Here is a 25,416-nt window from a genome sequence, read left to right on the forward strand (position 1 = left end):
ATTGTGACAATAGTCCCATTAACATTTTCAAGAACCCTGTCCAATATTCTCGGACCAAGCACATCGATGTTCAATATCATTTCATTAAAATCTTTTAGAAAATCATGGTGTCCCTTTCATCCCAAAACATCACATGGTGATTTTTTCAACAAACCCCTCGATGGCCTTTGCATTGAGTCCCCCTTCGGAAGGTTATCAATGTCTGTCCCATGATCTGCTAGTTCTCCTAGGATGTGCATTCTTGTTCATCATTCATCCTAGGAGTTAGTGTATATTATTATATACATTCATGCATTATTTTTTAGCTTATTTTCATTGTTTTAGCATTATGTTTTTGCTTTTATTATAAATTGAAAAACATCAAAGAAATGAAAGAGTGCAAAAAAAAATCCAAAAATTGTGTAGCGTGCACCCTTGGTTGGCCAAAAAACACCAAGACTGTGCTTGTGTACCATGTGTAGTTTAGCAATATAATTTTATGCGCTAGATTATTAGTTGAGCTAAGTTTTGTGGCTTTGTGTGAGTGATTGGAATGCAATAAATCATGTGACCTATGAGTCCATATCAAAAGTCTTGATTATACACTAGACGCTTGTGGAAGAGAAATTGCATAAATGACCATCTACGGCTATATGTTTGTAATTAAAAATACCCTCATGCTTATAGAAAAAACCAGTGCTCCCAAATTAGGAAAAGGTGAGCACTACATGAAAAAAGAAGGGTAAAATGCCTAAATTGTGCATTAACTTAAAGTCAAGCATAGAAAATGTTGCAACTTAACAAACAACAAATAGTTAGGGTGAGCTCAAGTTATGTGTCTCTTTTGGAGGATAGCGTTTAAGATGGTGCGAGGTATGTGAGTAATGTGATTAGTTTTGTGTATTACCTAAACCGCCTCGTAATTTTTTTATATACCTTGCTCATTAACGTGCTTCACATACTTCATTTGCGTTTTTATTCACTATGGTACATTGTACAAATGTTGAATAGTTGGTCAATCATGGTTACATATTGTGTTTTAGATTTGTTGAGTTTAAACTACTAAGGAGGTGTTTGGTTTGTGTTTTCAAACAACAATTTTCAGTTTTTAAACAATATTACACGTATGTTCACACACTTTTTCACCCACATGTATTTCCACACATGTTTTTAAACAACAATTTTCAATTTTTAAACACATGTACCAAATGGGCCGTAAATCTTGAGAAATTATGGTCATGTGAGTCTAGAGCGAATTGGATTTTGAATATCCATGCTATTATGCTTAAGTTTGCTTATTTAATGTCAAAACTATTATGCATATAAGTCCCACGTTAAGCTACATTGAATACTACAATTTTCTGCATATTTTTTTCAAGCCTGGGCATTTTTAATTGGTCCTCAACTAACCTCAATTGATCGAAAATTTCCTGAGTCAATCGTTGATTGTTTTTTATTTCTTGACTAATTCTTGATCAACTTTTACTTGAGGGAGAATATGTTCCACCGAGTTTCAACTCACCCTTGCTCAATCAAGATTGTTAAATCTAAATTACAAACACAGTTTTATATCTTAATTTTTCACTTTTTTCATATGTTTTTAGGAAATTATTAGGTACTCTCGGAGTACCATTAATGCGTATTCTTTCCTCTCACATGAATGGTGGGTCCTACTAATTAAATTCATTGTGGGACCCACCACTCATGTGAGAGGAGGGAGTACGAATTTATGGTACTCCGGGAGTACACAATAATTTCCCATGTTTTTACTGGTGAAAGTGATGTGGTAGTAATGACTACATAACAATCAAAACTTTAGATGGATAAAGTAACATTTTCAAATTACAGGAAAGCAATGTTAAAACAAGTCAAATTATAGGTGATTAATGTCTAATTAATGCTAAAAAATTAAATTATTAATTTTTTATTATAATGTTAATTTATATTTAATTATGGACAAAATTTAGCTACAAAATTGGTTGTAGCTTAAGGTTACAAACTCACTCAATAAAATAAATACTACAACATATTTTGAAAATCTAACCATTGAATTGCATGTTCTTTACGCCCTTAATACACATGTTAAATTTTATGTCAATCAGATATCATTTACTATATGATCTATAAGCTTATATTTTGTGTATAATTTTAAATTACAAAAACTTGCAATTTAAAAAAATTATTGATGACATAGCTATTGATTTTTAATTTTCTTGAAATTTTGCAAGTATGAAGGATATAAGAAGAAGATGTAATCCAATAGTTACAACTAATTTTGTAGCTAAAATTTGTCCTTTAATTATTTAAAATTAGTAATAATGGTCATATTTTGACGATGCGAGACATAAATCTTAAATATCCGTTAAAAATACCAGGAAATTAAGGGTAAAAACGTTCGTTCTTTTAGTAAGAAGAGGAATTATTTCTTGCAACTGATTCTATTTTTTTTTTATTCGAGAAAATTAAGGAAAAAGGCATTAAAAAATCATTTTTCAAATCTGATTTATTTTTATTATTTTTAAATTCGTTGTTGGGTTTTTTATCTGAAAAGGCAGGTGTGTGCTGGCTGTTACCATTGCATTGCCAACTGCCCATCAATCTCTTCAATCACAATTTTCTTAATTTCAAATCATAAAAGGAATTTTTTTGTTTAAAAAAAGGAACATGATGTTCACGCGCTACAATCGCGAGTGGATTGATGCAAAACCTGTCGATATTTTCTAGGCGTAAATGCTCTTTTCGTCCCTACATTTTGGGGTCATTTCTATTTTGGTCCCTACATTTCTATTTTACCATTTTTAATCCTAAATCCAATTAACGCTTGTTATTTAAGTCCTTTCCGTCAGCCAACAGACGGAAATGGCTGACGTGGCTAACGAACTGATTAAAATATTAATAAAAATCCACCGTGGCTCTCGTCACCCATGCCACCTGGGTTTCCCGCCCCATTTTTTGCATGTGACCCTCACGTGACCCTCACTACCCCCCAAATCAGTACCAGAAACCCAAAATTGGTCCACCTTCCCCCAAACCAAATCAGTCTACCTTCTCTTTCTGTGAACCCCCAAATCAAATCAGTCCACCTTCTCTCCCGATCAAACCACCACCATCGCAGACAAACAAACCACCATCGCAGACAAAGAACCCTAGAAATATATATATATACCCAAACCCATTTTTCTTCGAATAGCAGAGAAAAGAAGAGCAGTGAGATCTCTATCTCTGTGAGATAGAGACCAAACACACAGGTATTAGCTCTCTCTCTCTCTCTGTGTATGTCCTTATATATAGCTAGCTTTATATTATGCGTAGGGGCCACAATGTTGCTTTTGTATATTCATTGTTTGGGTTTTGGCTTTATTATGTTTGTTTAGTTACTTTTGACTGTTTGTTGGTCCTTGTCTGGGTATGCGTTTCTTTGTGGCTTCCAATGTGTTTCTGCTGTGGGACAAAATGCTTATGACATTGCTGTTTAATATGTGTTTGTTTGTGCTTTCCAACGTGGTCCCCCTACTCCCCTGTTGAAGATAATGTGCATTATCATAACATATAATTCAAAATAGTTGAGGTGGATTGTGGAATGATGAGTGCTGAGTTGGGAAATAATTACTGTGTGATATATTGTTAACTAATGAGTACTATTTTCGAATGTAGTCACTATTATTTAACTAATAAGTAATGAGTGTTGTTTTGTTAACCAATGGTTTATATGTGTTTTGCATGCAGAATGAGTGAGCTATTTAGTTTGTCTGTGCATCATGGTGGGTATTTTACTGATGACCCTCGAAAATATGTGGGAGGTATAGTGGATATAGTGGACAATTGTGACCTTGATAGGTGGTCCAAGACAGAGATTGAGGGTATATGCAGGGAGTTTGGGTACACCTCTATGAGCAGGATTTGGTATAAAATTCTTGGTAGTGATCTAGAGAGAGCTAATTTCCATTTGATAGTTGATGATGATGATGCCATGTTTATGACAGATTTAGTGATTGGTCATGAAGAAATTCATGTGTTTTTAGAGCACTCTGTGGATAATCCTATACTAGTGGATGAAGGTGAGCTTGTTGGGGCAGATGTGCAACCATTGGCAGTGGAGCAAAACCCCTTAGGATGTGGCAGTAATGATGAGGATAATAACAGTTATAATGAGGATAATAATGAGGATCACATTGAAGTAGATGTTGAACAAGCCTACTCAAGGAGAGAAAGTAACACACCAATGGTTGAGGAGGTTGATAATGATGATGATGATGTTGTTGAGGTTGATGCTACAGAGGTTTATTCTAGAAGAGCAAGTAAGGAACCTATAACTCAGCACCCATCTGAGGACAAGGATGTAGTTGATAGCAGTGACAGTGGAGGAGGTGATGGTAAAGGAAGTGGCCTAGAGGATGAAGATGTAGTGAATTCTGAGGAGAGGGAGTTTGTGGAGGAAAGTAGTGATAGTTGGGAAGCTTCTGATGAGGATCAGACTGATGATGATGTTAGGGATGATATTGATAGCTCTGAGGATGAACTGAAAACACCTGTAGGAAAGGGAAGGGGACAAAAGAGGACCTTCCTAGTGTTCAAGCCAGTTGCTAAGGCTGAACATATTAGATTTGAGAAAGATATGTTGTTCACAACACTTAAGCAATTCAAAGAAGCTATAACTGATTATGTAGTTAATGGTGGCTGGGGGATTAGGTTTGTAAAAAATGATTTGCTGAGGGTAAGAGCAGTTTGCCAGGAAAGCTGCAAGTTTATGGCATATCTAGCAAAGGTGCCAAGAGAGAAAAGCTACCAATTGAGAACACTGAACCTGGAACACACATGCACTAGGAGCTTTAAGAATCCAAGGTGCACTTCTTCATACATTGGGAGGAAATTGATGAAGAGAGTGAGAAGACAACCTAACATGAAACTAAAAGACATCTAAGATGCTGTACATGAGAAGTTTATACTAAACATAACTCTGGGAAAAGCCAGCAGGGCTAGGGAGAAGGCAAGAGAATATGTTGATGGGGCTCACACATAGCAGTACAATCAACTTTGGGAGTATTGTGAAGAGTTGAGGAGGGCTAGCCTTGGCAGTACCGTACTTATGAAGGTACACACCTTCAATGAAGGTGATTTGGCTGCTGAGATGGACCTGATCTGTGGGGTTCCATATTTTGAGAGGTTGTATATATGCCTAGAGGGTTGTAAGAAAGGGTTTATGGCTGGCTGTAGGCCAATAATTGGTTTGGATGCCTGCCACTTGAAGACTAAGTCAGGTGGGCAATTAATCACAGCAGTTGCTAGAGACCCTAATGAAGAGTACTTCCCACTTGCCTATGCTGTATTGGAGGCTGAAACTAAAGACTCCTGGACATGATTCATAAATTTGCTACTTGCAGACATAGGTCAGAACACAAGATGAACATTTATATCAGACCAGCAGAAGGTATGTATGTTTAGTACCATATTTATTGCACTTGTTATACTTGTTGTGATAAGTGAGTTACTAACACCACAATTGCACTTGTTGTACTCACAGGGGTTGGTACAGACCTTCATTGATAATTGGCCACAATATGAGCATAGGATCTGCTGCAGACACCTCTACAATAATCTTAGGAAGAATCATCCTGGTGTTCTGATCAGAGAGTTCTTTTGGAAAGCAACCAAAGCTACTTATAAAGCTGAGTTTGATAGGCTGATGGATGAACTAAAGGGAATTGATGAGGATGCACACAGTTGGTTGCAAGATTATTCAACCACCATATGGGCCAGACACATGTTCAGTGAGGATGGGTTGAGTGATACAGTACTAAACAACATGTGTGAGAGTTTTAACAGCAGGATTTTGAAGTTTAGATCTAAGCCTATAATTACTATGGTATGAATCTAAGCCTTTGAGTAACAGTTAGTTAGATACATTATTTGATACATTGTTTGATTAACATTTTGTGTGTGATTACAGCTGGAGTCCATCAAGGTATATCTTATGACCAGGTTTCAATATAACAGACAAAAGATCATGAGAGTGGAATCAGAGATATGCCCTAAAGTGCTTAAGAGGTTGCATAGGGAAAAGATTGCAAGCAGCAGGTGGTTTGCTTGTTGAGCAGGTCATACACAGTTTGAGGTTAAAAGTGGACTGTAAAGCTTCAATGTGGACATGGAAAAATGAGATTGTAGTTGCAGGAAATGGAATACGACTAGCATACCATGTGCCCATGCAATTTCCTACATATTCTTCAATAGGCAAGAGGCTGAGCAGTATGTGCATAGGTGTTTTCATGTCTCCACATATAAGGCCTGTTATGAGCCAGTAATTGTACCTATCAATGGGCAGAATATGTGGAGGCCCAGTGGTGTCCAACCCGTTCAGCCTCCTATCAAAAGAAGACCACCTGGCAGGCCCAAGAAGAAGAGGACAAGGGAGCCTGGTGAAGCAGTAGGTAGGAGAGTTGGTATCTCCAAACAATGTAGGACTTGTGGTAAAATAGGACACAATAAAAGAAGTTGCAAGGGTGAGGTTGGAGGAAACTCTTCCCTACCAGGCACCACAAACAGAACTAGTGCAGCCAAAAAGGTAACATTCTACCATATCTGTCAAGTAAATGTGTGAGAGTTTGTACATATTACATGTCAATAAATGTGGATTTCTTGTTTGTAGACCAGCAGATGTAGAAACTATTCCAACATCAATTAGCCAATAGGACAAGCTTAAGCTCAACCAAGCTCAGCCACCCCATTTACACCACCTCAGCCATCTGTATCATCCCAGTTCAGCATGCACACCTTCACTCCTGGTGCACCACCTCAGCCGTTGCCATCATTTCAGTCCAGCATGCACACCTTCACTCCTTGTGCACCATTCCAAACCAGCATGCACTTCTCATCCAGCCCAAGTGCACCATTCCAGACCAACATGCACAGCACTGCCACACCTTTTCCACCACCCCAGTCCAGCATGTACAGCTCTAGTCCAAGTGCACACCAGACCCCCACAGGATCATCCAATCCAATTGCACCACCCAACTTAGGCAGCAGTCCAATTCCAAGACTGAGGAGGAAAAGGATGGTCACATCAGAGACCCTGAATGCTTCCAAGAATGCATCTAGATACATGGGGGCTATCAAGTTTGCTAGGAATCAGTCATCAACGCATGATCCAAGAAAAAAATGAATAGCTTGTCGTTTTATATCTTTTGATGAATGGCTTGTGTTTTGTATAATTATAGCCAAGCCCTTATTTTGTATTATTGGTATTACTTAAACAATGCCCTGCTGTTTGGGTTAAGATTGGCAGTTGAACAATGCCCTTTTGTTATTTAAACATACTTTTGCTTTTTTTTAATGATAACTATGTCTGGGTTAAGTTTGGCAGTATGTTATTTAAGATGTTTAGATTTCAAGATTGAGTTTGTTGTTTCCTTCTGTCTTGTTTTATATGTGTAGTATAATGCTTTCTTGGAATATGTTATCTGTTACCAGTTTTATTTGTTGCATGCACTTGGAAATCTGCTACTTGGTTCAACAGGGACATTTCCAATCCACACATCCACACATTGAATTGAATGAGAAAGGTATTCATTTATTTCTCAACAGAAGGAGTACAAAATAAGCAGCAGGTGTGTGTCATTGCTATTAACTAATCCTACCAAAATAGAGCACACTGCCACTGCCAACCCTCCATACATTAACACTGCAACCCTCCATACATAAACATACATAAACACTGCAACCCTACATGCACTAACAAGCACAGCAACCCACACAAGTTATTCCCACCCCCTACCTAAGCAAACATAGAACTGCAAATATCGCCACTAACAATGCCACAACTACAACTAAAAACTTCTCTCTCTTCTTGTAGTCTGCAAGCTCAGCCTCAAGTTTGATGACCCTTTGCCTTTGCTGTGGGATAAGCACCTTACCACGTTCACATATCTCATCATCACGCCATTAGAAGAATCGACACTTCCGCCCCACCTGAAACATAGATAATGCTCTGAAAAATGAAAAATGGAAATCCGAAACAACATACTGAAATTAACTAAAACCCACTCAAAAAATTTACTGAAATTGACATACCCAGTTGTTTGGACAACCATAGAACCTTCTGCCAGGGTTGTCTTCAGTCCACGCCACAACTAGGATAGGTTTTTTATTACAGTAGCACGTCATTGGTGCTCTCCTCCTCACACTGGAATTTGTTGAACAACTTGCTTCCATTGGGCTTCGAAGATTGTTTGTTTTGATCGTGGTTTTGGGAGATGAGGATTAGCTGTGTGGGTGGAGGTCGAAGCTCGAATTTTGGGAGTTTAGGGTTTCTGGTACTGATTTGGGGGGTAAGTGAGGGTCACGTGCGAAAAATGGGGCAGGAAACCCAGGTGGCATGGGAGACGAGAGCATATTTTAATCAGTCCGTTAGCCACGTCAGCCATTTCCGTCTGTTGGCTGACGGAAAGGACTTAAATAACAAGCGTTAATTGGATTTAGGACTAAAAATGGTAAAATAGAAATGTAGGGACCAAAATAGAAATGACCCCAAAAAGTAGGGACGAAAAGAGCATTTACGCCTATTTTCTACCACAGACTAAACTTGGGTTGAAAAAGAGTAGCAAAGCAGCGTAAAAAATGGCTCATTTTAGGAACAAACATTTCACTTGGCGCGTAAACAATACTTACTGAGCAGTAAAAAGAAAAGTAAAAGAAAAGAAACAAAATTATACTAGCACAAAATAGTATACTGGCTTTCCCACGTGAGGTTCTGAAACTTTTTTTTTTTTTTTTTAATTCCAAAACTTTGGTTAAGAAAGAAAAGAAAGTGATGAATATATTATTCCTGCCTTGGAAAACCTTTTCCCTCCTAGACTAACAGAGCCTATACCACCCCCACTCGTGCAAAATTGTAACCAAATTCTACATTTTTACTTATAGCCTTGAATTTCAGTCTGTCCCTATTGCCTAAAACATGTGCAAAGAAAACCATTTTGGTTCTTAGACTGACTTCAAAAGTTTCCTTCTCAAAATGTGTTTAGTTTGGGTTACCAAAAACTTGGTTTGATGACAAAATGTGGGTGACACAGTGATGAGACTTTACATAGCACATACAGAGATATAAGACTTTACATAGCACAATCCAACAATTTCATGCACACTGCTCTATTATTTTTGGTGAAAAGGATGCTTTCATTAAAAACTATGGAACGGATTTTGGCTTTGATTTCTATAAACTAAATAACTACTCGTTTTATAAAAAAAAAATAATAATTTACATTTTGATTAATTAATATATATTTTTTATATATACAAATTTATCAAGGATTTTACTAATGTGTGCCCTAAGGGCACACATTAATTTCCATTTTTGGAAAAAAATTTCTCAAGAATTGGAAAAGTAATGACAGCTTTTTCAATTTCTGAGAAAATGTTTCCAAAAATAGAAAACTTAATGTATACCCTAAGGGCACACATTAACCGAACCCATTTATCAAAAGCCACCCCTGCACTGTCTAAACTGAGTAATAAGGAAACCTCAGTAGGGTGGTCTAAGTACACTACAAAATCTTGTGGGAGAAGAGCACCCGTTCTAGTAAGGACATCCACGCATTTATTAGCTTCTTGGAAGCAATGTTAGACATGAACCATGGGAATTTGTTGAAGCCCAACCTTGCAGTCACTGAGGAGAGCACCATAGCTATTGGACTAACCATCATCCTTCTTCAACAAATCCACAAGTAGTTGCGCATCAAGTTCCACAATCATAGCAGGGACTTTTAGAGAGATACAAAGCCTGATACCGTCCCTTAAAGCCCATAGTTCAACTGCAAAACTAGTGGTGTAGCCAACAGCCCTTGTATACCCTTTAACCCAAAGACCTTTGTCATCCCGAATTAAGCCTCCTCCACTTGACAAACCTGGGTTGTTGAGAAAAGAGCCATCAGAGTTAAGCTTATGCCAATTTAACGATGGTTTAATCCAGCTAGCTTTAATGGGAGTCTTGGCACGGATTTGTTTCCCATTGGACCTGATGAAAGCAAATTCTGTGGCTCTCGCAATAGCATCAGTTCCTAAATTACATGGCTGCCTCTCATTTCGAAAAATAACATTGTTACGCCGAATCCACAAGGACCAAATACTAAAGGAAAAAATATTCCCCCATATAATATTAGATAAAGAGGAAACCTGAGAGCAATAACAGTTGAGCTGAAGCCAATCCTTCAGGCTAGATCTGTAGAAGAGAGAAGTAAACAAGGGGGGGGGGGGGGGGCTAGGGAGTTCCAAAAAACCTGGGCTTCTCGGCAATCCCTAAGAGCATAAGTAATGGTTTCAATACCTTTATTACACAAGGGACACACATCACTCAATCCTCTAGTAGAGAGCACTCCACGAGCCGGTATGCTTTAGAGGAAGCATTGCCATATAAAACACTGAATTTTAGGGATGATACTCACCTTCCAAATCCATTCACCATTAAAAGATACAGAGGACCAGCCCTCATCTTCCAAGCAAGCCAATTTGTAAGCTTCTTTAAGGTCAAAATTCCCACTAGGGGAGGAACACCAAATAATGCGATCAGCACTTTAAGCCGTAAAAGAAATAGGAGTAGCTTTAATTTCTTTCATCAAGGAGTTAGGGAGGGAGAAGGATAAATTTTGCCAAATTCCAACCTGAATAATTAACCACATCCTTCAATAAAAGTCCATCCTCTTCATGATTAAGAGGCCTAACAATCTGTTTTCTAAGAGTGCCCTTATCCATCCATTTGTCATGCCATAACTACAAATTGTTATCCCTTCCGATAGCCCATTTTGTCCCTTCTTTAAAAACCTTCTCACCCTTTCAGATTGCTAACCATGTGGAAGAGCACGGCTTGCTCTTGGTGTTGAGATTAAGAACTCTTCTAGGGGAACAATATTTTTGAAGAAGGAATCTTACCCAAATGGAAGTGTTTTCACATTGTAGACGCTAGTTAAGCTTGGCTAATAAGGCAATATTTTTTCCTTTGTTGTTAGAATTCCTAAGCCACCTTCCTTCTTCGGCCTTGTGATCTTTTTCCAACTAATCAAATGGATCTTTTTCTTGGATTCCATTGATCCCCATAGGAAATTTCGGCTGATTCTATCCATGTTGCAAAGAATCTTTGAAGGAAGGGCCACACATTGCATGGCATAGCTAGGAATGGCAGTTGTCATGGCTTGGATAAGGACCATTCAACCCGTAAAGGAGAGGAGGTTTGCTTTCCATCCAGCAAGGCGATTTTGCATCTGCTCTATAATGTACCCAAAATCTTGATTTATACCCGAATGTTTGATAGGGAAGCCCAAGTATTTACCAAGAGAAGGGGTAGACCAGAATCTCAATAACTCACACAGATCAGCCTAATTGTCGACAGCCACATTAGGAGAAAAATATACTCTAGATTTTTCATGACTCACCTTTTGCCCTGAGAGACTGCAAAAGGTGTCAAGTGTATCCTTAACAGCCATGTAGTTCTTGCGGTCTGCTTTCACAAATAAGACCAAATCGTCCACAAAAAAGAGATGGGAAAAACCTAAGCCTCCTTGGGATGCCTTGACTAGATTCCATAATTTAGCACTGCATTTTTCCGATATAAGGGCCCCCAACACTTCCATACAAAGAAAAAATAGGTAGGGAGGGAGAGGGTCCCCTTGGCGAATACCCCTAGACAGATGAAAAGGATCAAGAGCTCCTTCATTGAAAAGAATGGATATCGAGGAAGTAGACACACAGCTCATGATAAGAGAAATTAGCTAGGTTGGGAACTTGAAAAGGTTCAGGATGTCCCTTATGAAGCTCCATTCGAGGCGATCATAAGCCTTTTCAAGGTCTATCTTTATTGCCATGAGTCCATGTCTTCCTTTTTTCCTAGACATAGTATGAATAATCTCTTGGACAATAACAGCATTATCAGTGCCTTTCCTTCTCGGAACAAAAGCAGCTTGCAGCGAAGACACCAAAATAGTGAGCAAAGGCCTGATCCTGGCCACAATGATCTTTGAAACAATCTTATACACAGTGTTGCAAAGGCTAATAGGATGGAAATTGATGAAGGATTCTAGGTTTTTGCACTTAGGAACCAAAGTGATCAAGGTTTGGTTGAGGTATTCTGGGACTTTAGTAGAGAAAAAGATTTTCTTAATTTTTTTCCCTAACCCAATCTCCAACCAATAGCCAAAACCTTTGAAAAAATCCGGTATGAAGTCTGTCAGGTCCCGGAGCTTTGAAAGCTTTTAGGGCCCAAAAACTTGCCTTAATTTCCTCATCAGAAACAGGACAAGTAATCTTACCAGCAACTTCCCCCCTTATGCAGGCTTGCCAAAAAGGAGGATCCCAAGGGGAGAGGGTGGAGGAGCTGTGGCTAGATGAAAATAATTCAACGAAGCCAAGCCTCAAGAAGTTGGCTATATCCCTTTCCCAATGAATCCAGTTTCCAGCTCAGTCTTTTATACATGATATGCGGTTCCTTCTCCTCCGAACAAGGGTTGAAGTGTGAAAAAAACCAATGTTTCTGTCCCCCTCAACAAGCCAAGTAATACGCGCTTTCATAGCCCAGAACTCCTCTTCAAGTTTAGATACCTCATTAAGTTCCGCTCTAAGGTCCTTCTTTAAACTAACCAGGAAATCATTTGCATTCCTTGATAGGGCTAGCTGCACACCCTTAAGTCTAGCAATAACTCTTTTCTTTTGGTAAAATAAATTCCTGAAGACATTTTTATTCCACTCTTTTGCTTGAGTCTAAAAATTAGAGATTGCCTGTGACAAAGTAGGAGGGGTCATCCTAGCATTTCTAACCATAGCAAGAAAGGATGAGTGAGACAGCCACATCAGCTGAAATCTAAAGGGGCGAGGAAGAGTAGTGCCCTGATTCCTAGCCAAACTTAGCAACATATGGCAATGATCTGAATGAGACCTTTCCAAGTGTCTAACATAAGCTTTAGGGTAACAACCATTCCAGTCAGCATTAAAAAAAACCTATCAATTCTCTCCTGAATGAGTCCAATCAACGACCTGTTATTTGACCACGTGTAGCGAGGTCCAAAATAGCCAATGTCAATCATCCTACCAACATCCAAGCACTCTTGAAACTGAAGGGCTTTATTGATGTTAACCGGTCTTCCCCCGAATTTGTCTTCTCCTATAAGCACTTCATTAAAGTCACCAGCAATTATCCAAGGAAGAGAATGGAGACCCGAAACAGATTCCAAATTTTCCCATAAGAGGCATCTTTCAGCATACCTTGGACTAGCATGGATGGTAGACAAAAGCCAGGGATTATTGGAATAGCTTGGAGTGACCACCACATGAATTTCTTGCTCTGTTGAGGATAGTTCGGCTGTATCCACTTGAGCAAAGTCCCATAGAATCCATAACCCCCAAGTCAGACCAATGGTGTTGGCAAAAATAACCCCATCAAGGGCTAATCTGTCAGCAATTCCTTTGGCTCTCTCACCACTAGGTTTTTATTTTTTTTATTTTTTATTTTTTAGAAATAATCATGATAGCAAGAGAGTAAGAGCTGACCATACCATTGAAAATACTACGAAAATTGGGGTTAAGAGCACCCTAACAATTCCAAATTAAAATATTCATTATAGAATTAATAAAAAGGAATTTAACAACTCAAGAGGGAATAAGTATATCACCCCTTTTATCAGGTTGTATTACTTCCATTGAGGCATCCATGCCCCCCATTTGCTCCGCCAGACTGAAAGTGTCACTTTCCATTGAGGCATCCATACCCCCCATCTACTCCGAGTCTGAATCATCTTCAATCAGCACCATCTTCCTTGGCTGAAGCTTAGGATGTATTCACCTCAAAGGATAATTGGAGATGGTGGCAAAAACAACTTCAAGGTTGGATGATTGAGCACGCTCCTTTACTCCGTTGTCCAAATCCATATTTCCCTCCACAACTATAGCTTTGCAAAAATCTCCCATGGAAGAAGAAGAACCTTCTGCCTTGAACCCTTTAAAGGTTGTGTCTAAAATTTGTGTGGTTCTAAGGAAACTTTGCTTAGCTGTGGCTTCAAAGGGAGGGCCGAATGGTTTGGTACCTACCACTTTCCACGTGGGTGTAGGCTTAGAGCTATCACCCACTAAGCTAAAGGATTCTCGGCTTTTCGTTTTCACATTTTGACCATGGGATGCCTTTTTATCCTTAGGTGCTGAATTCATGTGACTGGACTTTTCAGTATGATGGGGCACCACCAAGTTGTCTGTACAGGGGGCACAATTATCTAAAAGGTCATTGGGCTTTTACTTTCCCTCACAGTTACCAATCTCTACTTTGTCAAGGCCCAATGAGTGGTTGGGAGGGCTACTAGCATTTAGATTTATGGGATTGTGGGCTGGGGATCCCAAATGGGAAGGTCGAGCTTGGTCTTTCAACACCTTTTTAAACTGTTGCCTCTTTCATGTAACAAGGACCCAAGGTCCAAAGCCTTCAGTGTCTTGCACAATGGACTCCTCAGTGCCTTGACTTTCGCCCTCTTCGCCGTTCCAATCTTCCACCAGTGAAGTTCTGATCATGTAAGGGTAGGTCTCAACCTTATGCCCCACCTATCCATAATCAAAACACAAGGAGCTGATCCCCTCATACTGGATTCACTGGTCTATCCCTCCAAACTTGAGAAGTCTTGCTAAAGGCTTATCCAAGTTAACTTGCACACACAACCTTGCAAAACGTCCTCTGGATTTCGCCGCTGTGTGTGTATCGATCCTCAGAACAGGTCCTATGGCCTCTCCTATTTCCTTTAACACCAAATGCTCATAATACTCTATACATAATTCAAGGAGGCGAATCCATACTGCTACTGATGATAGGTTGGCTAATGAAGGCCTAAAATTTGGTTCCCAGCTTCTAATAGACAGATAGTGTCCTCCAACAAACTAAGGTCCTTTTCTAAGGAATTTGGTATGATCTTCTTGAATTGAGAACTTAATAAGAAAAAAATCTTGTCCTAATCCAATGCAATCCACCCTTCCTGTAGGTTTCCACAACCCCATAACACGTGAATGAAGGTAGTTATACCCTAACGTTTTACCAAATACCTTTACTATTAGCGCATTCACCCACTGAGATCGTATTCTCCCACTGATGAGAGGTCAGAGAACTTATCATCCGACTCCACTTCGGTGACTTTCTTTGACTTTTTTGGTGCTCCGCTGGAGCTCCTCATCTTCCTCCCTTGATCGAACAGCGCTCTCACTCATGGCTCTGTTTTTCTTCCGTTACGCAAAGCAAGTAGTCAACTATAAAACTCACACTTGGGACTGCACACTACTCTTATTACTAGTAATAAAATGACCCCCAAAAAATAAAGTTATAATGGAAGTATAAACCTAAAATCAATGGAATACTCAAAAAGCTTTCTTTTGGTGGAGAACATAATCAAAGAAACCTTGATTTACGAAGGCAGAGTGTTGCATAAGTGGCATTTGCCACATTTTGAAGTTGGTGACTTCCAAGCATGCACGTTTTCACATCCAAATAACTCAAGGAACCATGTGATTAACATAATTATAAGTTATCCAGAACTTTCAAATGGGGACTTGCATAATTATTATTGTCATTTTTTTTTAATAATACTCTAAACCAGCAGCTAACATAGTGATAGTTTGCATTACATATTTACATACCACAATGACAATGTAGATACACCAGCCAAAGTTGACAAACTCAACCCTCCAAGGCATGATTATCAATTTATCACCTTAAGGGGAAAATGACATTACAGAATGCTTAATCATGCATAAAAAAAAAGTTTCAAATAATCAATATTTCTGTATGATTAATCATAAATAATGTTTATTTTATTTCTATTTTACTTATTTAACTTGAGAAGATTTTGGAGACATATCGGCTCATATAATTTCAGTGCTTGGATCTTTAACCCCAAATCATCACAGGTAACTAGCAAACATATAACCCAAAAAATACCAAAACCAAATCAATCTGAAATACCCAAACAAATTAACCCAAAATCAGTTTTTTTTTTTTTTTTTTTAGAAAAAAAAAAAACTCAATTCTTACACAAGACTTAGCTTCACAATACTAAAATACCTAGATCAAATCTAACCTTAAAAAAAAAAAAAAACAAACAAAAACCCCAAATCAAATAAAGAAAGAAAGAAAAACAGATTCTCAAATACTAAAACAAATTCTCATCGGTACGTGGTAGTGGTAGACGATCTAAAGGTGGTGGAAGGTGAGAGTTGGCGGTGGCGGTGGCTTGCGGTGGACGATTTGCTTCTTTGCCCTCTTTTTATTTCACTCTGCTTTCTTTTACCAATCTCGCATTCTCTGTTTTCTTTCTTTTTCTTTGGTTTTTTTGTTTTTCTTGTTTTGTTTTTATACACTACCTATTCTACCAATAACAGGGTTACTACTAAAGCTAAATAATCGGTCAAGATTGAAACACTAAAAATATGCGGCTAAGATTTGGGTGAGTACCATACACACTAAAAAAATAGACGGGTATAGTAGAATGACCGTCTTTATATATATGATTGTATATTCTATCTATTTGCATAAACCTCATTTAATTCAGTACCCTCACCATAAATTGACACTTACGTTATCTCAACTAAACAAAAAAAAATCCTATAAATAATAATAATAATAATAATAATAATAATAATAATAATAATAATAAAACAAGAAAAATTCACACTTTTGCTTGCCTATCTCATCAAATTTTGGTTGCACTCAATTCTAAAGCCTTAGAGAAATTGAAGAAAAGGTCATCGAGCTCGAGCTTGTCACATAGATCATTGATTTCCATGATGAGGATTTAAGTTTCGATGTAGATTTATAAAAACAAAACAAAACAAAACAAAACAATCAACTTTAAAAACTATCCACATGCATCAAAGGATAAGGAAAACGCACCACTTACAAAGGAAAATTTTAAAATCTTGCTAAGTACTAAAAACCTTTTTCTCTTCTTTGTCCATGAATGCTTCTCAGATTGATGGTCAAATTTCATTTGACTTCGTTACATAACAAACAAACAAAAAAATGGCCCAATCTAGTTGAGTGAAGCATAACACGGAGAAATCAGTATTAATTTGAAAAACTATACAATAGTGAGACATTATTATATGCAACAAATTTTGCAAATAGTGTTAAAATACAAACACAAGAGAAGTGCTACATGTATCTACATTATTTTCACAATAAATCATAGATGGTAAGTTATTATTGGTTCTAATTTAAATTCACAACTTAAATGACTCTTTTGCCAAGCTATGGCCCCTCAGCCCAAGCCCACAAAGTTTTATTAATTTATATTTTTATGTTGCATAATTAAAAATTTTAAGAATTTAACTTCCCTAAAAATACAAATTGGCCCCCTTAAATAAAACAACAAGAGAAAAATATAATATAATATTTTTATAAAAGCTCTATTCAAATTCATTACTTTCTTGGGAAAAAAAAGTACATGAAAGTTCTTAAGTGTTTATAATACCATTAAAAAATAGCAAGATTATAAATAGATTGTACAAATTTTATAAAAGCTCCCACTCAAAATTCATATTTTGCGAAAATAATACATGAAAATTCTTAACTGATTCTAATATAATTTTATTTAAGGCACGCGGGTAAAGAAAATTTATTGTTAAATCCAAAATAAAATATTTATTTGATATGCTTAATAAATATTGTCTCAGGAATTCTATGTTTTGTCACTTTGAAATATATGTTTAATATTTTTAGTTTTTATAATTTTCTTGAGTACCCAAATATTGTTTTCTTCAATTTCTTGTTGTTTTTCTTATATTTACAGTATATTGTTGATTTTTGGTGTAGGAAAGAGTGCAAAGTCACATAAGATATCAGTTGAAAAGAAAATCAATTTTTTTTCTTTTAATTTAGAGATTGATTAGAATGATAGTTTTTTTTTTTTTTTTTTTAAATTCTTTATTAATGTATTGCTTTATTACTTATGGGTCAAATAATATATATATATATATATATAAAATTTATTTATATTATTAAAGTATATTCTACAGTAGAATATTGCGGGTGGTAAATAAATTTATCTTTTTGAAATAAAACTTCAAAAGTTTAAACAAAGCAAAGATTATCTCATTATAAGTTAAAAATATATTAAAGATAACATATAAAAACTTTATTTAAATTGAATTTTTTAATATAAAATTTATAGATATTTCAATTATTGAATAATATATGACTTATTTAATTTTATAGTTTTTTTTTATTGAAACAAATTCAATTTAATATGAAAGATAGTATTTATACTATTAAAAAAATTAAAAAGAAGAAATTAGATTTAGGAATTTCTCATAAATTTTAGTTTAGTTATCTTTTGCAAAATATGAAAAATTTACTCACATTATGTATGAACGTGTGTATCTATAGATGTGTGTGTGTGTGATTTGAGTTTTACACAACTTCATTTTGGTCTTAGAGGTCGGCCCCAAGGAAAGAATTCTAGTTCTATACCTACCTTTTCCTTTTTTGCTTTTGCTTTTATTTTCAAAAAGCCCTAAAAAGGATGTTATAAAATTGTAGATTTTTTTTTAAGACAAACAAAGTTTGGCACATTTGTTAAAGGGTATTGTGATAATATATCAAATTAATTAATACTGCAGAAGATTTATTTATTTATTTCTTGATCACGTTAGAAGAATTAGAAATATTTTCAATGAGCTAGGTCAATATTGGATGAAGGAGGGGAGAGAAAGTAAGTTTTTTTTTTTTATTATAAAAGAAGCATACACAAATGGGAGAGATGAGAACGAAAGTAAGTTTTGAGTCTTGATTACTTAATAAATAATTAAACATGGGTAAAAATTGAGAGAGAGGGTCAAGGATTGTTTGGTATGAATGGCATTGAACAATAAAAACACAATCCACTTACGAATACAACTAACTTATTAATTTATACAATTGTGAGTGGGCAATGTAAACATTGTAAAGTGGTGGGTCTTACAAAACAGAAAATGTCAACCACTCTTAATCACACAAGTTAGCAAATATGCTCATTTGGATTAAAAAATTCAAAAATTAAATAATGTGATCCCGAACAAAAATTTCTACTTAAGAATCAGGTATACAAACTAAAAATCCTATTTTTAAAAAAAGTATACAAGAAATCTATACAACTAAAAGCACATTATATATACATAGAACAACTTAGAACTTAGGGAAGGACTACCCTAAAACCATTCAAAGCACCAGAGAATCAACATACACGTTTCAAATGCATACAGCTCCAAGTCTACAAGCTTGGCTTATTTTTTATTTTTTATTTTTTATTAACTGCAAAGGAATTTTATTGAGAAGGAAACAGATCAATTACAAAATATTGGCTTGCTCCAACAATATGACATTACAAAAGTGAAGGGGCAAAATTTAGCATGATGGACTTTCACCACATTAGGCCTGACGGATCCAAGCCCATGGGCCGGCAACAATTGAGCCCAGGGCCTAGAGCGATTCCAGATTCTTGTTGCACACGTAGAGTCTCCAAGGAAATCAGAAACCTAGCACAAAGAGCATTCCAGAAGATACGCGCGTTAATGGAAAATCCACTCTACAAGGAAATGTCTTGTCCATTACGTTTGGGATTACTCAAGAGGATTCCTATAAGGAAAAGACTTCTACATCAAGGAGGAGAGGTCAACCTACTACTATAAAAGCTCCAATACCCTCACAAATCAAGGTACGCATGATTTACCCTCTCTAGCACTCTAGAGTTGAGAACAATTCTAATTTGACCGTCGGAGGGTATTTGGCCGACACCACACTGGTGCCCTCGGCAAGATCACTTCTTTCTTCTTGCAGGTTGTTAGTTTGAGCGAGCGTGGATCGTGTAACTCACTGGTGATTTTACGGCATCATCAGTTGGCGCCGTCTATAGGGACGCGAAGAGTTTAAGCCAGACTATCGCCTCCCAGACATAAGAGTCGCATGGTACTCACTCGCTCGATGGCTACCACCAACAACGTTTAAGAAGATGAGCCGCCAAGATCTACTGCATTAGAAAGACAGGTCCAGACTCTCATGGCAGCAGTAGAACGACTCACAAAGCAGAACCATGATCTGGAGGAGCAGCTACGCCAAAGGGATGCAGGACCTAACCTTCAGGAGGAAAACTAGGAAGGTAACAGTGCCGAACGAAGGGAACAGGAGAGGCCAGAGGGCAGCAACGCCCCAAGCCAACCAGAGCGGCAAAACACAAGCCTTCCTTCTCTCATGAATTTTGCCCCTCCGCCTATTATCGCAGAGATGCAGGCGATGAAGGAGCAAATGGAGGTCATGATGAATGCCCTCATGGGACGAGTATCCTCTGATCTCGACGACCTAGTAAACAGAACCGACTCACCATTTACCACGTCCGTCAACTCATTCCCCCTGCCACCGAAGTTCTGGATGCCCTAGATCGAAAGCTACCACAGGGTCAAGGACCCCCTCGATCATCTAGATACCTTCAAGACCCTGATGCACCTTCAGGGGGTACCAGACGAGATCATGTGTAGGGCAATCCTGACCACGCTGAAGGGCTTTGCGCGAGTTTGGTTCAATAGATTGACACCAAACTCCATCAATACTTTCAAGGAGTTGAGCACCCAGTTCACCTCGCACTTCATAGGCGGACATCAGTACAAAAGGTCCACCCCGTGCTTAATGAGCATCAAGCAGCGAGAAGACAAGACGCTGTGGGCCTATATAACTCGTTTCAACAAAGAAGCCCTTTCAATTGACGAAGCTGACAATAAGATACTCGTAGTTGCATTTACTAGCGGGTTACGGAAGGGTAAGTTCTTGTTTTCTTTATACAAGAATGACCCGAAGACCATGACGGATGTTCTCTACAGAGCTACCAAGTACATGAATGCAGAAGATGCATTGCTAGCCCGCGAGGAAAAGCCTAAGAAGAGGGAGAGGCAGGAGGACACGCGACAAGATACGGGGCGAAAGGTTGCTAGAACCGGGGATCAATGAGATGAAAAGCGCTCTAGACCCCCCACTGGAAGGTTCACCAATTTCACCCCATTAATCGCCCCGATTGATCAAGTATTGATGCAAATCAAAGATGAAGGAGCATTGACGTTCCCTGGTAAATTAAAGGGAGATCCCAACAAAAGACCAAGAGACAAGTATTGTCGCTTTCACCGAGACCACGGGCATGACACAACCAACTGCTACGACTTGAAGCAGCAGATTGAGGCCCTTATCAGGCAAGGGAAGCTACAGAGGTTCGTCAGTAGGGAAAGAACCGATACGCCGGAGGAACAGGCCCTACGACGGGAGAACGAACGCCCTAGACCACCTATAGGGGACATAAGAATGATCGTAGGGGGCACAGCTGCAGCCGAATCTTCCAAGAAAGCCCGCAAAACCTACCTCAGGATGGTCCATAGCGTCCAACTCACAGGATCCGTACCAAAGATGCCGCGAATAGATAACCCCGTCATAAAATTTTCAGAGGATAACGCTCGGAGACTTCACCATCCTCATGACAACGCACTTGTGGTCAGCTTGCAGATAGGGGATTATAACATGCATTGGGTCCTCGTCGACAACGGCAGCTCAGCAGACATCCTTTACTATCTAGCATTCTAGCAAATGAGGATCGACAGGGAACGGTTGACCCCAACGAATGCCCCACTCGTGGGATTTGGGGGTACGAAGATGTTCCCTTTGGGGCACAATAACACTAGCTGTGACAGCGGGTGACTATCCTTAACAGATCACTAAGGGGGTAACATTTCTCGTAGTCGACTACTCGTTCGCCTATAATGCCATCCTCAGGCGACCCACTCTCAATTCCTGGAAGGCGGTAACTTCAACATACTACCTGATGATCAAATTCCCGAAGGAATATGGGGTGGGAGAACTGCGGGGAAATCAAATAGCAGCGCGAGAATGCTATATTGCCATGTTAGAAATGGAGGATTAACAGCAAACGATGTGTATCGGAAAGTAACGAGCATCAGCAGAGCCAGTTGAAGAGCTAGAAGAAGTAAGACTTGACGACACACGGCCTGAACGGATGACTAAAATTGGCACGCTAGCCAGTTGGCCAATACGCCAGACGATCATGACTTTCCTAAGAAATAACCAAGACGTCTTCGTCTGGAGTCATGAAGGCATGCCAGGAATTGACCCCTCAGTCATGGTCCACAAGCTGAATGTGTCGCCCTCCTTCCCTCCAATCCGGCAAAAGAAACGAGTCTTCGCCCAGGAGTGGGACAAGGCCATAGCCGAGGAGGTTCAAAAGTTACTGGAGGCAGGTTTCATCTAGGAAGTATACTATCCCGATTGGTTGGCAAACGTCGTTATGGTCAAAAAGGCCAATGGAAACTGAAGGATGTGCGTAGATTCCACAGACCTAAACATGGCTTGCCCCAAAGACAATTACCCGCTCCCATGGATAGATACCCTGGTGAATTCAACTGCAAGACACCAGCTCCTAAGCTTTATGGACGCTTTCTTCGGCTACAACCAGATCAGGATGGACGAATTTGATCAAGAGAAGACCTCATTCGTCACAAGCCAGAGATTATTCTGCTACAAGGTGATGCCTTTCGAACTCAAAAATGCTGGAGCAACATACCAAAGGCTAATGAACAAGATGTTTGCACATCAGATTGGCAGGAACGTTTAGGTTTATGTTGACGACATGTTGGTAAAAAGCCTGCACGAAGTAGATCACCTAGACGACCTCAGGGAAACATTCGATACGCTCCGATTGTTCAACATGAAGCTAAATCCAAACAAGTGCGCATTCGGAGTAACGGCTGGAAAATTCTTGGGTTTCATGGTGTCCCAAAGAGGAATAGAGGTCAATTCGGAGAAGGTGCGGGACATAATGGAGTTAGAACCACCAAGGACAGTTAAGGAGGTCCAAAGTTTAAATGAAAAGATCGTAGCTCTAAACAGGTTTGTCTCAAGGGCGACGGATAGGTGTTTACCATTCTTCCGCACTCTAAGGAAATCATTTGAGTGAATGCCAAACGGCATTTAACGACTTGAAGGCATATCTCTCGTCTCCACCGTTGCTCAGTCCATCTATGCCGAGCGAAGAACTCTACCTATATTTGGCCGTTTCACAAGCCGCAGTAAGCGCAGCTTTGGTGAGGGAGGAGGACGGATCCCAGAAACCTGTTTACTTTACCAGCCAAGCACTCCGAGGAGCAGAAGAGAGGTTCCCTCAGATGGAGAAGTTGGCTTTCGCATTGGTAATTGCTGCGCGAAGACTTAAGACATACTTCCAGGCACATACAATCATTGTCTTAATGGACAAACCACTGAGATAAGCCATGAGTAGCCCGGAAGCAGCAGGAAGAATGGCTTTGTGGGCAATAGAGCTGAGCGAGTTTGACATCCAATACCGCCCGCGGACGGCCATAAAAGGTCAGACAGTAGCTGACTTCATCGCCGAGTTCACTCTTGGGGATGGCCAAGTGGAGGAAGAGAAAGAACAGTGGAGTATCTATACAGACGGATCCTCAAATAGACGAGCCGGAGGAGCCGGGGTAGTGATCCAAACTCCGTAGGGGGACAAGATACAATGTATGATCCAACTGGATTTCCCCACAACCAACAACAAGGTAGAGTATGAAGCCTTGGTGGCAGGGCTAGACCTTGCAAAGGCCGTGGAAGCAGAAAGCATAGTTGTCCATTGCGATTCACAAGTGGTGACGAGTCAGATCAATGGCGACTACGAGTGCAAGAACGATAGAATGAAGAGGTATTTAGAAGAAGTGAAATACCGAATTAGCGACCTCGAAGTCAAATTCATTCAAATCCCAATGGAAGAGAATGAATGGGCTGACCACCTAGCAAAAGTTGCGTCAGCAGAATTCATGTTGGTTCCCGAATAGGTATTATCATTCGTTCAAATCTCCTCACTTATCGATGACAAAACAAATATGCAGGTGGTAAACTCTGAATGCAACTGGACCACGCCATTGATCACCTACCTAAAAACTGGGGTGTTACCGGACGAGAAGGGCGCCGCAAGGAAGCTGAAGGTCCAGGCATCACGGTTTGTGCTAATAAAGGACGTCTTATATAAAAGATGTTTCTCTCGACCGTACTTGAGGTGTTTGTGCCAAGAGGAAGCAGACTACGTGATGAGAGAAGTACACGAGGGTATCTGCGGAAACCACTCGGGCACATGATCACTTGTACACAAGTTGATTCGAGCAGGATACTACTGGCCTACAATGATGAAGGATGCGCAAGCCTATGTCCAGTGCTGCGACAAATGCCAGAGGTTCAGCAATTTCATCAGGCAGCCGTTCGAAGAACTGACACCTATGACGGCACCCTGGCCATTCGCACAATGGGGACTTGATATCATGGGCCCATTCCTGACAGCGATCCGAAAGCTGAAATTCTTGGTCGTCGGCATAGACTACTTCACTAAGTGGGTCGAGGTGGAAGCCTTAGCCACCATCACAAAGAAAAACATCCAAAGTTTTGCCTAGAGAAATATCATATGCAGGTACGGGATACCCAGAGTACTAGTCTCTGACAACGGTAAGCAATTCGACAACAACGCATTCAGAGACTTCTGCTCGGAGCTAGGGATCAAGAATCACTACTCGTCACTCGTACACCCACAGGCGAATGAGCAAGTTGAAGTCACAAACCGGTCCTTGCTCAAAATAATCAAGACCTGTCTCGAGGGGGCAAAGGGTATCTGGCCGGACAAACTACCAAGCATCCTATGGGCATACCAAACCATAGCGAGAACACCCACTAGAGAAATCCCATTTCGACTTGCATATGGAACCGAAGCTGTCATTCCCACAGAAGTGGGGCTCACGAGCTACCGGGTGGAGAGCTATGACGAAGATAAAAACAAAGAGGCTATACGCCTCCAGCTCAACCTAGTGGACGAAGTTAGAGCGGCAGCAGAGCAAAGGTTGGTGCGTTATCAGAATCTTATGGCAAAACACTACAACAACAAAGTGAGGCATAGGGACTTCTAGGTCGGGGATCTTGTACTACGGAAAGTAATGGGTGCCACTAGAGATCCTTCACAAGGAAAACTCGGCCCCAACTGGGAAGGACCCTATAGAATCGTATCATGGCAAAGGAAGGGGACCTACCACCTCGAAACAATGGACGGACAAAAGCTGCAGCACCCTTGGAACACGAAGCATCTACGGAAATACTACCAGTAGAGAGAATATGAAAAACCAGCGATTTTCCAGTTTATTTTATTTTTAGCTACAATTTACTAGTTTTTCTTTGACTTTGCTACAATCTTTTTGTGCCTTTTTAAGCCCAAGGGGGCAGGTACTTTTTCTACGAACGCATTTTCTTTAAAGAAGAATATTCAGACACAGCCTTGATCTTCCACATGGATTTTTATTATGAATGGATAGGCTACACAATGTAGACGGACAAATAACTTAGTCCACAAAGTGGACGGATCACCCAAAGGG

General features: G+C 39.3%; 3 protein-coding genes across 3 annotated transcripts; all 3 read left to right on the forward strand.

Annotated features, from left to right (window-relative positions):
• Positions 1–5,065: 5,065 nt before the first annotated feature.
• On the forward strand, positions 5,066–6,577 carry LOC126696373 (uncharacterized). The gene is made up of 4 exons (XM_050393128.1): positions 5,066–5,302; positions 5,501–5,842; positions 5,927–6,054; positions 6,211–6,577. The coding sequence occupies exons 1-4, from the start codon at positions 5,066–5,068 to the stop codon at positions 6,575–6,577; spliced, it is 1,074 nt and encodes a 357-aa protein (XP_050249085.1).
• Positions 6,578–20,482: 13,905 nt separating this feature from the next.
• LOC126696374 (uncharacterized) lies at positions 20,483–20,956 on the forward strand. Its single transcript, XM_050393129.1, has one exon. The coding sequence runs from the start codon at positions 20,483–20,485 to the stop codon at positions 20,954–20,956; it is 474 nt and encodes a 157-aa protein (XP_050249086.1).
• A 78-nt stretch (positions 20,957–21,034) lies between these two features.
• On the forward strand, positions 21,035–21,577 carry LOC126696375 (uncharacterized). Its single transcript, XM_050393130.1, has one exon. The coding sequence runs from the start codon at positions 21,035–21,037 to the stop codon at positions 21,575–21,577; it is 543 nt and encodes a 180-aa protein (XP_050249087.1).
• The last annotated feature ends 3,839 nt before the right edge of the window (positions 21,578–25,416 follow it).

Source organism: Quercus robur, chromosome 8, assembly GCF_932294415.1.
Source record: "Quercus robur chromosome 8, dhQueRobu3.1, whole genome shotgun sequence".
NCBI lineage: Eukaryota > Viridiplantae > Streptophyta > Magnoliopsida > Fagales > Fagaceae > Quercus > Quercus robur.